The 13,165-nt window shown below is 53.2% G+C and overlaps 1 protein-coding gene across 1 annotated transcript in view; it reads right to left on the reverse strand.

Moving 5' to 3' along the window:
* Positions 1–4,061: 4,061 nt before the first annotated feature.
* Positions 4,062–13,165, reverse strand: part of TBX5 (T-box 5) — a 38,437-nt gene continuing 29,333 nt past the window's right edge. The window contains exon 9 of the mRNA XM_017746560.1: positions 4,062–5,101. Coding sequence (XP_017602049.1) covers positions 4,524–5,101 — 578 coding nt within the window. The 3' untranslated portion in view covers positions 4,062–4,523. The remainder of the gene's footprint in view (positions 5,102–13,165) is intronic.

Here is a 13,165-nt window from a genome sequence, read left to right on the forward strand (position 1 = left end):
CTATGATATCGTGGGCTGGATTTATGGACAAGAATCCTGAGGCTTTGGGATGTTTTTCTCCCTCAGCCCTCGAGGCACAACAGCAATTTTGGGGAGGTTGGCTCTGCCCTGGGAGCAGCCTGAGGTGACTGTGCCCCTTCCAAGCATCCGTGCCTGAAGGAAAAACTCCACCAGTGCAGGTCTGGGGGCTGCTGGTGGGGAAAAATCTCCCAAACCCACCCAGCGTCGTGGCTGGTGAAACCTGAAATGTGGAGTGGCTGATAGGGGCAGACAAAGAGCTCTCTGTGCCTCTCAGGGCATCAAAATCCTCCCTAGGTACCAGCAGGGAGTGTTCCAGCCCAGGGAGGCAGCTGGAAAAACAGCATTGTGACCACAGCCCGGGGCTTGCTGCTCGCTCTTTAAAGGTGTTCTCAGCAGAGCTTGGCTTTCCTCCTCCGAGGAATTGCTCAGCCTGCTCCTATTTACTCTGTTTCGTCCCTAAAGGCCTGTTTGCCTTCTGCCTGGTGACGTTCCACGGCTCCTTGCCTCACCAAATTCCCTGCCCGTGAGGAGGAAGGGCCTCCAGTGCCTTCTCCACCCAGCTCACCAGCCCTGCTCCTCCTCCTCCGGAGCTCCCTTTGGAGCCCAGCTCCCTCCTCGCCCCGGGATACGGCTCTGCTGGGCTCTCCTTCCATCATCCCGGGAGCAGCCCAGGCCCAGCCCATCCCCAACACCCTCAGCAGGGTTTATGGAAACCACCAGAGGATGTTTGGGATGGTCGTCCTCGAGTTTCAATGCTTCTCATTATAGAATCATGGAATGGGTTGGGTTGGGAAGGACCTTAAAACCCACCCAGTGCCACCCCCTGCCATGGGCAGGGACACCTCCCACTGTCCCAGGCTGCTCCCAGCCTCAATGTCCAGCCTGGCCTTGGGCACTGCCAGGGATCCAGGGGCAGCCCCAGCTGCTCTGGGCACCCTGTGCCAGGGCCTGCCCACCCTCCCAGGGAAGAATTGCCAGTTCAGCTCTGAATAGGCTGAATTTTGCAACTTCTTTTGTCCAATTCCTCTTCCACTGACAAATGTAATTTCCCTCCTACTTTTGCTGTTTATTGTTATCGTCAGCATTATTATTCTTGGCTAAGAAATAAATCCATAAGCAAAGAAATCAAACAAATCATATCAGGCTCCCTGGAACATAAAATCACAATCAGAGGGAGAGGAGAACCGTCTTCTTGACAGCTGCTGGTGTTGTTTTGGACCACCTGGGAAAAAGTAGAAGCTCGAGGTAGAACAGGCACATCCACATCCACGCTGGGGGCCGCCTTTTCCTTTCACATCCTATCTGACGCCTGGGTACCTGCAGTCCTGCCCACTGCAATGGAATCGCCATATGGAAATGCCAGATTGACAAACTCCTTCAAAAGAGGAGGAAAAGGCTGTGTGGGATCCTCCCCACCACCTTTCCTTCGCCTTCATCCCAGATTTTGCTTCTGTGACAAGAGGTGATTCTGCCACTGATGGCCTCCCTGCTCCCATGCCAGTATGGCTCCAGCAGGCTGTATCCTCAGGGATCTTCCTGGTTTTCCCGCACCAAAACCCATCACAGAATCTCAGCAAAACCCCAAAGAGCCGAAAACCAAACCTGAGGAGCTCCGAGGAAATGAGTGGAGTTGGAAGCTTGAGCCTTTTCTCCCGAAGCTTAAGAAGTAATTTTCCATGGGAGTTTAGTTCTCCCTAATCCTCTCTGAGAAGGCTGGCAGGCATTTCTGGGGAGACCTCTTTACTTACGGGGTAGCCACTGCCCGTGTAATTGCACGGGAATCGCCAGCTAGGGATTAGGTGATTACACGATCAGCGGTGGGATAAGGAAGCCGGGAAAGCACCGCGGGGATGACGGCTGAATGCAGCATCCTTGCTGCATCCCTCAACTCCACATGCAGTTTCCTCACCAGCCTCGGAGCTGTGCATGTTCTGGAGGCGCCCTGTGTGATTTAATGCAATGTTTGGGTGATTCCCTGCCGGTGGCTCCATGCAGACAAAAAGCTTTGCAAGAACCGAGGTCCCAGCCATGCCCCACACGCGGTGCCTGCGTCTCCTTCTGCCCACAAACCTTGTGGATACCCAGAGCGAGCTCCAGCAGCACATTTTGGCTGTGTCACACCCAACAACTGTGAAATGTTCTGCAAGCACGAGGCAGTAAAAGCAGAGACATCCGAAAGAAGGAAGTTTTATTGGAGCCAGAAGACTCTGTCCCACAGGTCCTTGGGACAGCAGGGTGGGAATATCACCGTGGAGTGACCCTGCTGCTCCTGCTGCCTTTCTGTGCCTTTGCAGGGCGGCCCTCGGTGTCCCTGCCATGTGGGACAGGCTGGGGACACCTCCTCAGCTCCTTCCATGCTCTTCCTGAGGTGGTCCTGGCTCAGCAGCCCCACAGAGCCACCCTTCCCGCCGGGCTTCCCAGCTGCCATCTCCTCATTCCCCTGGAGCCCATTTCCCACCTGGCTTCCGCTTCCCAAAGCATCTCCCATCCTTTGCCAAGGCTGGGACACAACCCCACACCTCCCCTGGGCCAAACCCTTCCCACCAACCCCACTTCCATGGGAACAGGGCGGAGTTCCACCTCACTGGGGCTTCCCAGTGCCACCCCAGCACCCACGAAGGTCACTTCTAAATCCTCCTTGATGGGAAGGTGACCCCAGGAGAGCACGGCCCTGGGAGACCCAGGCAGGTCTGGAGCAGCCAAGGCCACATCCCCAAGCTCAGCCCAAGCTCAGCCCATCCCTTCCTTCCCCCCTGGGATGTTGCACCTCCTCTGCTACGGCAGAAAAGAGTGAAAATTAAATTAAAGGCATCAAGTAGGAAAAAAATCAAGTAAAACCACCCCAAACCCAAAAATGCATTAAAAAATAGGTGGGTGCTCCCTTGCCCTTGGGAGTGTGTGGTGTTTGTCAGCCATAAATTGGCACACAAAAACGGGAGAGCGTAGCTAGGTAGGGATTGTTTTGTCTCCTCAGCTCCATGGCTTTGGATGCCCGTCTCGATTCCCTCCCACATCAGCATTTCCACACATTCCCACCCCTTTCCCAGCGGCTGACACGCAGGTATACCTCTTTAGTTAATTAGAATTACTTTTAATTAAAAATATATGTAAATTATATAGAGTGTGCACAGCTTGGAGAGAAAAAAAAAAAAGAAGAAAAGAAAGCAAACTTCCATTTCAATAAAAATTTGAACCTCTTGGAATCAGCTGCTTTTGTGACATCCTCGGAGTTATTGGAACTCCCACGTATAAATAAATAGGACCAGGAAATTTTACACCTGAAATACTCTGCAGTAGACATTTTTCCTTGCACATATTTGCTTTTCCTTCTCTTTCTGCCTCCACCACTCCCAGCCTCTCAGGATCATTTTCTGCCCCTTTTAAGCACATTTATTTAATATCTTGCTTCACATACCCACACTGATATCCCTCTTTGTTTCCTTTCCTTTTGGAGAGGAAGCAAAGGAACACGGGAGAAAATGAAAGCCCTGGATTGCAAACAAGCGTCATCATCGTCATTTTTGTGAGCAAACTTTTTCCTCTCAGTGTCTGCACCCTCTCCCCCTCTCTCCCCGTGGCAGCTGGCTCAGAGCCTGGCTGTCCACACGACACTAAAAATCCAGCAGGAGTCGAGCTGTGGATGTTTGCAAGCTTGGAAATAACCCCACGCTTCCGTCAGAGACAGCTGAGGGACCAGGAAAGACCAGGAGAGGGGAAAGGAAGAGGAGTGAGAGAATTACAAGTGGGAAAGGAGATGGGGGGATGGTTTATGGGATGGATCCTGGAGAGAATTTTGCAGGAATTTGTAAGGACACAGCTCCCTGTGGGAGCAATTTCTCTCTTGGCACAATGCCTGGGCAAGGCAGGTACTGGATTTCTTTATTTGGGGGTTCTCAGTACCTCTTTCTGTTGAAAAGGAACAAAGATAACACTAATGAAAAAAAAAAAGAGAAACACCACTCTAAAATCCACCCTTGGTAAAAAGGGCTTTTCTCTTTTTCTTTTTTTTTTTTTTTCTGAGAAAATGGAAAGAAAAAATATATATATTATTATTTATTATATAACATTGTCAACATCAACACCACAAAAAAAAAAAAGTAACATCCTAATTGTTCTCGTTCAAGCATTCTGACCGTGGTGAGGAAGGCAGCAGGACTTTGGTGTCCCTTGGAGAACAAAAAGAGCAGAAGGGCAGGGGGGGACGAGGGTGGTGGCAGCAACACAAACTGGGTGGGACCGAGGAGGGGAAGAAGAGTGCTGGGCTGTTGGCTTTTCTTTTGAAACAAAAGAAAACAAAAGGGGGGTGGGGGCAAGTCACACGGAGGCCGATGGCTTCCAGCCGCGGTTTCAGTCAATGTCCGCCCGCCTCGAGTGCTAGCGGTGAACATTCCCCTCAAGGAGTCTTGCAGAATGCTTTGTTATCAACAGGGGGATCCTTTTCCTCTTCCCTCTCCCGTTTTCTCGGATTCTCCCGTGGCTCCGGCGCTTCCCTGCCCCCCTGGTTAGCTGTTCTCGCTCCACTCTGGCACCATCCCCACGCCGTGCACCGAGTGGTACTGGTGGGGCGACAGGGTTCGAGGCACGCCGTGGGAATACAGGAATTCCGCCGGCTGGAGGCTGCTGGGAGGGGACTGGATGCCCGTTTGAGGTCCACACTGCCTCACGATGGGCTGGTGAGAGCTTTGGTGCTGGAACATGCTGTGGGTGTCGGCGATTTGGGGCGACGTGTGGTTGGCCACGCTGCCCAGGCGGGGCATGAGCGGCCCCGAGGTGAAGTGGGCAGAGAAATGCTGGTAGGGTAACCTGTCCATGGGCTGCATGGCAGACACTGTGCAACTGCTGTACGAGGGCACGCTGGGCCACGTGTTACAGCTGATGTCCTCCAGGCTGGGCACGGGCTCCGTGGGCGGCGCCGAGCTGGCGTACATGCAGGCCTGGCGCTGCGCCGACTCAGTCCTGTACGACGTGTTCAGTCCCTGCTGCTGCGGGTAGCTGGACCTGTAGAAAGGGTCCTCATCTGCTGGAGAGGTTTCCATGTAGGGCTTCTTGTAGGGATGCTCGGTGGTGGAACATTCCTCATCTGCTGGGAGAGAAAAGTCCTGGTAGCCACCAAGGATAACGTGCCCGCAGCTGAACTGTCCTGGTTTTACCAAGGACAGCCCGACACAGCCCTCAGTGTAAATCCCCACCAATTCCTCGGAACAGATCTCAACCTATCCTGTGGAAAACAAGCCTTGCACTTGGCCCTCTCTGCTGGAGTGGGGAAGGGATTAGCCAGGAGCTCTGGGAGGAAAATCGAGATGCTGGAGGGATCCTGAGGTTTATCTTGCCTGGTGATCCCACCACACACTCCCCATCTCCTTCCCGCTGCCACTTTGACCTGAGGAATAACATCTGCCTGTGACCTCGGCACCTTCCAGGGTCCCCACTCCCAGCCAGGAGGCTCAGAGCTGGTGCTGGCAACTCAAATCCTTTACAACAAAACACTTCCACGAGAAAAAGAGACAAAAAAGGAGATCACAATAAAAATCCTCCCAGGAGAGCACCAGCGATGGCACGGTTGGGACAATCAGATTTGGAGTTTGACAGTCCCAGCCTTCAGCTGTGCCAAGGCAGCTGGGCACACAAATCCGCACGGGGCTGTGGGCACATAAATCCACACAGGGCCGTGTGCTGGAGCCAAGGGGAACAAAGGAGAAAAGTAAATTTCACAGCTAGAAACAACAAGGCCCATCTTGCAGAGCCCTTTGTTTCCTGCAGCATCCCCAGGCCAGCAGAGGGAAGAAGATAAATAATTTAGGTGAAATCTCCAGGGTGAAGCCAAATGACTAAATGAATGTGCACTTATTTATTCATTCGCAGGGTCATCAAATGAAATCCAGCTCCGCTGGAATGGATGGCAACATTCCCAGGGACGAGCACTTCGCTAAGAGATTTTAAGGACAGCGTGGCAAGGGAAGGGGAGCTTGTTCTGACACGGATTAACTTTGCTGCTGCTTCAAAAGCAAGATTTCTGGTGCAGGCAGGAAAACATCCCACTTGGTTAGAGCCCTCCTGGCTGCACCCTTTTAGCAGGGTCAGATTTGAAAGAAATTTGGAACAAATTACCCTTTACAATTTTTTGAGCTGTAATTTTTTTCACCCCCGAAATACAAAGGAGATAAAAAACCCCAGTTTCACAGAGAGGAGGATTGAGTGCAGCTGCCCCACAAGATGTTGCTGCCAGGCTGCTCGGAGGGGAATGCTCATGTCACACCTTCAGGAGGGGCAGGTGGGCAGCACGGGCACCTTTTGTTTCTTCTGAACACACGCCTGCACATAACCCTTATTGCTGTGACCAGCCCCGAGGGCACCCCTGGAAGCTGCACCCTCTCTGCATGCAAAACAACCCATTATTCCCACCCAGGGCTCTTCCAAGTCCATCTGGACCAGCTGCTGCTGTTCATCTTGGTCCGACAGTCCCCCAAAGAGCAGGTACTGAGGGACAGCGTGGGGACATTCCCCCCAGTGGCCTTTGGCTTGGTAATACCATAAACTCAGCTGCAAAGGCACAGTCCCATTCCTTTCCTCCTGACAACGTCAAAGCCTGGCTCCTTCACCTCAGCAACACAGACCCTGATAATCGAGTTCCTCCTCTGCCTTCCCTGTAAAAGCAGGATGGGATAAATGAGCAATTCCATCCCGTTTTTAAAACCAGCTGGGACAGTAAGCAGGGGGATACAGGAACATGTCACCCTCCTTAGCCCTGCTCAGGTCCATGGTGTGTAGGAGCAGGGGAGAGGATGGAGCCCCCCGAAAGCCAAAAGCTGGAGACACAGGTCCAACCTTCCCCCGATCTCAGCTCCATGACAGGAGGGACATCTGGAAGAACAGCCTGAGCCGGAGCTTTTATGGACAGTGTAAAAAGTTTGGATTCCTAACCCACCGCTGAGTAATAAGAGCACTGGGGTGGAAAAACAATGTCTTGTAAAATGCAGCATTGTTCTGCTAATAAAGTTTTCAGCATTAAACCGCATCACTCTGCTGGCACCAGAAATCATTGGCTTGGGGTTTGACTGTTTATTTTATTTTGATTTTTTTAAATATACAACACAAACCAGTCAAACTCTGTTTTTCCGTTGTGTAAAACTGCCTGACTTACAACCTGAGCTTGCTGATTTTTCCATTTAGCCCAGACATTTCTCTGCCTGCCGCAGCCCAGCCGGGCAGAGCCGCAGCGTCACGGAACCACTTCCAGAATCCAGCACAGGTGAAGAGGGAAAAACAAAGCCAGCCAGGATTTCAGTGCAAACCCCATGGGTGCCCTCTGTCCTTCTGTAAGCTCTCAGGACTGCTCTGCTGGCCCCTCTAGAGCCAAGCTCACCGATGTTTTGCGTGGAAAGGGATTTTAAGGTGTGTAAGGACCTTGTTCCCATCTCCAAACAGGACCTAGGCACTAACAAAAGATCACAGCCTGCCCTAACAGCTTCTGCCTGTCCTCCTGCCCCCCTTCCCAGTGATTTTCCCGTATATGGAGCCTCAAAGTGCTGGAGAGGGGAGAGAATGGTCCACGTGCATCCTGAGGTGGGATGGTGCAGACCAGAGAGCCTCAGCTGGTGCTGGCTGAGGGATTCACACCGGGCCAGGCCCTCTGGTCCTGTCCCACCGCTCCTCATGGAGGAGACCAGAGCCAGCACAGAGCAGCTGAAGAGCTTCCCCAGGGGGTGTGGAGCAGGTCAAGGGGTGGAAAAGGGACATCGTCGGCGACAAAAGGAGCACAAGACAAACAAATCTCTCATGCAATGCCAAATGTTGCAGTTTCAACTCATCCCACGGGCTCTGGAGCCTGGACAGTGCAGCTCAAGGCCATAATCCTGTCCCTCAAGGTCCTCTTGCCTCCTCCTATCAACACAAGCAGGACACAGGAGACACTGAACTGCCTGCTCAGGGTTTGATTCCCTGATGCTCCTTGTCCTTTTCCAGGTGCTCCTGAGCCCTCAGGGGAGTTTTGGCCATCCTGGGAGCTGTCCTGACCATCCCCCACTGTTGTGGCTATTCTTGGAAGCCAAGCGTGGTGATCAGCTTGGGGAGCAGCCCCTCGATCCTGCACAAGCCTCAGGAAGCGGGAGGTGCTGCCAAGCAGGGGAAGCTGCCAGTGCCGGGGAGAAGCTGCTCCGAAGCGAATCCAAGGAAAACGGAGCCTGAAGAATGGGGTGGAAACTGGCTCCCTCACAAGGAATTTGATGATCTATCGAATGAAGGAGCCTGAGCGAGAGCGCTTCCAAGATTTCCGGTATTTACTGCTTCCAGCTGGGCTGTAAATACCACACAAATGGCTTTTTAAATGGAATTTTCCCAATTCCGAGATCGGGGCCGTGTAGAATGAAATGCAAACATGGAAAGTCTGTGGACTTCAGGGTGCACTGGGCCCTCCTGTCCCCCTGGTGTAAATCAGGAGAGCTCCTTTTCACCCACGGCACTCAGCTCCCCAGGATGGAAAACAATGAAGAACGGGACACGACTGCTTTGGTTTTCAGAGCTCCCCCACACTTCCAGGGCATTACGGGAGGGAGGCTCATCCCAACTTTGTGAGGGAGACACGATGGGTGATTGTCACTAACTCTGTTGTTTTACCCAGTCTGGATTCCAGCATGGATCTGGCACGAGCCTGAAGAGCCAATACCAGGGTGCAAGAGCGACAAAGGTTGTCCAAGAAGGAAAGAACAAGTAAAATTCAGTCAAAATGAACATCTCTAAAGGGCAAACAAGTCCTAAATCCTAGGGCACGGAACCTAAGGCACGCCAGTCATTCCAGCTATTGCGCTGTTTGTGATGTGGCCGTGTTGTACTGGAACACGACAGGGTTGTGGGGCAGGGACCATCCAACCCCCAAAAGCTGGAATCTTTTCCACAGGCAGCACGGTGCCAGCACTGCCTGCAGAGGCACCTCTGGCAGCAGAGTGGATCACAGGATGGGGCAGGCTGAAGGGAGCACAGTGGGTTATCTGGCCCAAGCTCCCTGCTCCAGCAGGGCCATCCCAGAGCACCGGGCACCGGACTGTGTCCAGAAAATTCTGGAATATCTCCAGTGAGGGGACTCCACACCCTCCTGGGCAGCCTGACTGGTGCTTGGTGACAGGAAAGTTCTTCCTCATGGTCAGGTGGAAGCTCCCAGGCAGCAGTTCCTGCCCGTTGTCCTGTGGCTGGACACCACAGAGCCTGCTCCATCCGCTGCACCTCCCTGCAGGCACTGACACACACTGATGGGGTCCCCTCTCTGTCACGGCTGGCCCAGCTCCCTCAGCCTTTCCTCCTCAGGGATATGAAGCAGCTGAAACCACAGTGCCACAGGAGTGTGGCTGCCCAGCAAATCCTGGGTGCATCCCAGCCCCCTGAACATCTCCTCCCCACACAGGGCATCCCTTCCTCACCCTCGGTGTCCCGCAGCCACCCTGCTCTGGGCTCCACTGCATCTCTCCAGCTGCAGAGCAGCTCGAGCCTTGGCCAACTCATTGCGTCACCAACCGTCGGCAGGATGAGCAGCGTGTCCTCCAAGGAGACACCCCACGCCTGAATTTTGTCCTGCAGACTCTTTGAGTGAAAATCAAAGCTGGGTGGGATGTGGGAGAAGTCAGTTCAACAAAGAGGTGCCTGTTCTTGAGGAGGAGGTGGAAAGGCATCCCTGTAGCTGCACCGAGCTCATCAGAGCAGGAAGGAGATGGAAGATAAATCCTTCCCCAGGGTTATGTCCAAGTTAGGGGCCTGAAGGACACGGTCCTCGCTGGTTGGAGCCAGTGGATTCTGCCACGTCCTTCTTCTCCCTCAGAGTGCCAACTTGACAACTTTTATGACCTCCCCAGGGAGAGGCTGTTCCAGTTGCCTCCTGTTCAGCATCGCAAGCATCCCAGAAATCTGCCAAGTGGTTGGGATTGTGTAAGGCTGGGAGGGAGCAGAGGTTTAGAGGGATGGCTGTGTAGTCCACAGGATGTCTGAGAGACAGGATAATACAAGGGAAAACAAGCCCCAGTATCCTAACTGGGATGTGGGGCTAAATGAAAGACACAAGGCAAGCTGCCTGCTGCTGAGGCCTTCTGGGCTTCTCCAAGCACAACAATGGGACAGGGAGAGGTGGAGAACAACCAGAAAAAAGACAAAGCTCCAGCTGCTCTTTGTGTCAGCCTAAAAGTCCACATCAAGAACTGCAGCCACTCCTCGGTGAGATACAGGGTGGGAGGGTCCTCTCAGGACCAGTGACTGCCACATGCCATCAGCAATCCCAGTGTGGGGCTGGGATACAAGGCAGGACAATCCCTGCCATTCCCCACGCCTGGAGCAGCGATCCCATTGCAGCACACTGGGGTCATTCCCAATGCTGTGACCCTGTCCTCCCACCTGCACACTGGGAATTACCAGATTGGGAGCTCTGGGATGTGTCCTTCCTTCCCTCCTCAGCCAGGAGAGCATCACCTCCCTGAAGCCTTCAGAGATAACAACCCCTGGCAGCCCTGCTGCTCTCCCCTAATGTGATTCCATATCAGATCTCCACGCTGAATCCATCTTGCCTTGACAGCTAAGAACAACACTGCCAACCACAGAGAATAATCCTTGTCTTAGGTCACCAGGGAAGCAGAAGTTGAACAAGGTTCCTTTGAGTTGGGTGAACACAGAGCTGCTCCTAGCTGAGCCTAACCCAAGGCTTGGCCCTGATTGAAAAGGATGCAGAGAAACATCAGGAGATGTCAAAGCTCCTGAAGGAGACTGGCTTGGAAAACAGTGGTGGAATTCATCCCAGAAGATGCAGACAGCAGCTGGTCTGAAACCCAGCTGAAGTGCCCTCTGCCCCCGAGGGCACTTATCCATAACCACAGCCTTGGGAAAGGAAATAATCTGCTTGAGATAAATCCTGAACTGCCTGAGGAGGAGTCAATGCTTGGGGAGTGGATAATCCAACACAATCAATGAGATTTCCAGTGCAGAAAATGGACAGAGGGGCAATAGGAGCAAACACACTCCTGCTTTAGGGTTTTCTGAGGTGGTGAGGCTTGGTAACTGTTCAGCAGAAATGTAGGAAAGCAGGAGAACTGTGAGGGAAAACGCAGAAATGAGAGGCTGGAACAGCAAAAAAAGAGGAATACTATACAGAGGATTCTTTTCCTGTGTCCAACAAAGATCCTTGCTGGTGCTGGAAGGAGGTTCTGTGCTCAGTGACATGAAACCTTGGATCACGCTCTGATTTATCCCAACCAAATTGCTCGTCTCTAGCAAATTGATTTTTTTTCCTTTTAATTAATTTCACTTTGCAAAGGGCTGCTCAGCAGCTCGGGCTGGCTCTCTGGATCCCATTAACTTTGTGCTTCTTTCCTGTAAGCCCTGCTGGCTGTTTTCGATTTACCCAAGGCACGGGGAGGGGAGAGCAAAAGGCGCAGGGAGGGAAGCAGAGGCTGGGGGACACCCAACCCGCGGAAGAAGCCGGTGCTATCGGGCAGGACACTGCTCCTCTTTGATTAAAGCATTTGGCGGCTTTGATAAAAGGCCCTTAACTGCTTGTGCCACTGCAGCCATGGCTGAGATAATGAGGGGCCATCGGTCCTGCAGACAAGGCTCCCTCGGCCGTCCCTGCGCTGTCGCGAGGGCCGCGCAGGCCAAAGGGGCCGGGGAGCTTTAGTCCAGGGCAGATAGTCGTGCCTTTTGTGACAATAAGAGGAAGTGAGATAATTGGGGGATTGAGGGAAACCACCCATGGAGACACCACTTAGCGGGAATCCCAAAACTGGAAGGAAAGCTCTGCTGATTCCTTATCGCGGTACAATGCGGAGGCCAATGATGAATTGCCCCGCGGGGCAGGGACACGCAGCAGTCAGGGATCGTCCCAAGGGCTGGCTGCCATTTGGACCAGCTTGGTTTGGTTAGTTTCGGCAAAAGGGGGAAGAGGAGAGGGGAAGGCTCAGCTCCCAGGACAGAGGAGCTGAGGAAGGACTCCCAGGAGCTGCAGCTCCCAGCACCAAGCAGGGATCACAGGCTGGGACCTTCCGTCACCAGTAATGGGACTTTGCGGCACCCCAGCACCTCACACCCACAGCAGCCCAGGGGTAAAAGAGGCCACACACCCCACCCCTGACCTGGGGGACACTTTGGGACGCCACAATCTCCTTATTCCCTGCCATACAGCCAGCTCGAGGCCAGCATCCCCATTTCCAGTCCCAGCTCTGGCACATTCTATGTGAGCACAGTCACCTGGTCAGCTGCAGGGGACAGAAGATGCCACCTGTTTTCCACTGATCACCTCAGTCTCAGGAAAATATTGGGATTCCTCAGCTTTTTTCACTTTGCATACCTGTACACGACACACGTGCTCCTACAACGTCCAGGGATTCGCCAAGGAGTGGGAGAGAATTCCAGTGCCCTCCCGCCTCCTCTGCCAGCACTTCCCAGTGTTCCCCACCTTCGACTGTCTGTACATCCCAGTGCTCCAGGGGTTATGTTGCTAAAAATAATGACGTATCTGACTGACAGGGCCGTGCAGGGAAGCGGGAAGGGATCTGCTGTGGGGACAAATTCCTGGTGCACTCAACGCCACCGTGTTTGCTGCCTTCTGGTAGCTTTTCCACGGAGTAAATCCTGACAAAGGGAACGGGGTCGGCACAAACCAGCTCCTGCCCACCCCTTGTTGCATCCAGCCCTGGAAATCCCCTATTTTTTTCCAAGTAGAACTGACCTAAAGCTTTTGCTATCTCAGTCCTACAAGTGGTGCTGCATCTAAGCGTTCCCACTGCTTTGGGAGAGGAAGGAAGAGAGCAGGAGCCACTTGCTCCTGCCCAGAACAATTATCCCATCACTATCAGGGGTTCTTCACGCCAGGACGAGCTGAGCAGTCAGTGGAAAGCCCTCCCAGTTTGATCCCTGCAGCTCTGTCAGAGCAGGTCAGTCGCAGCAGAAGGGAAGGAAAGTGGATATCCTGGTTTCCAACCCCAGGCCCCCTTCATCAGCCCGAGCATTTCTGCAGACAGAAAACTGCCTCCCAGCTGTGAGACAGCCCTGAGCCAAAAACTGGGCAAAATGCAAACTGTCAGGGTATCTCCAGCTGGAGATTAACCCTGTCTGAGGGTGCAGATAAGTCATCTTTATCTCCAGCACCAGCTATCTTTCCAAATGTGGATTCACCCTG

Source organism: Corvus brachyrhynchos, unplaced genomic scaffold, assembly GCF_000691975.1.
Source record: "Corvus brachyrhynchos isolate BGI_N302 unplaced genomic scaffold, ASM69197v1 scaffold19, whole genome shotgun sequence".
NCBI classification, from domain to species: Eukaryota; Metazoa; Chordata; class Aves; order Passeriformes; family Corvidae; genus Corvus; species Corvus brachyrhynchos.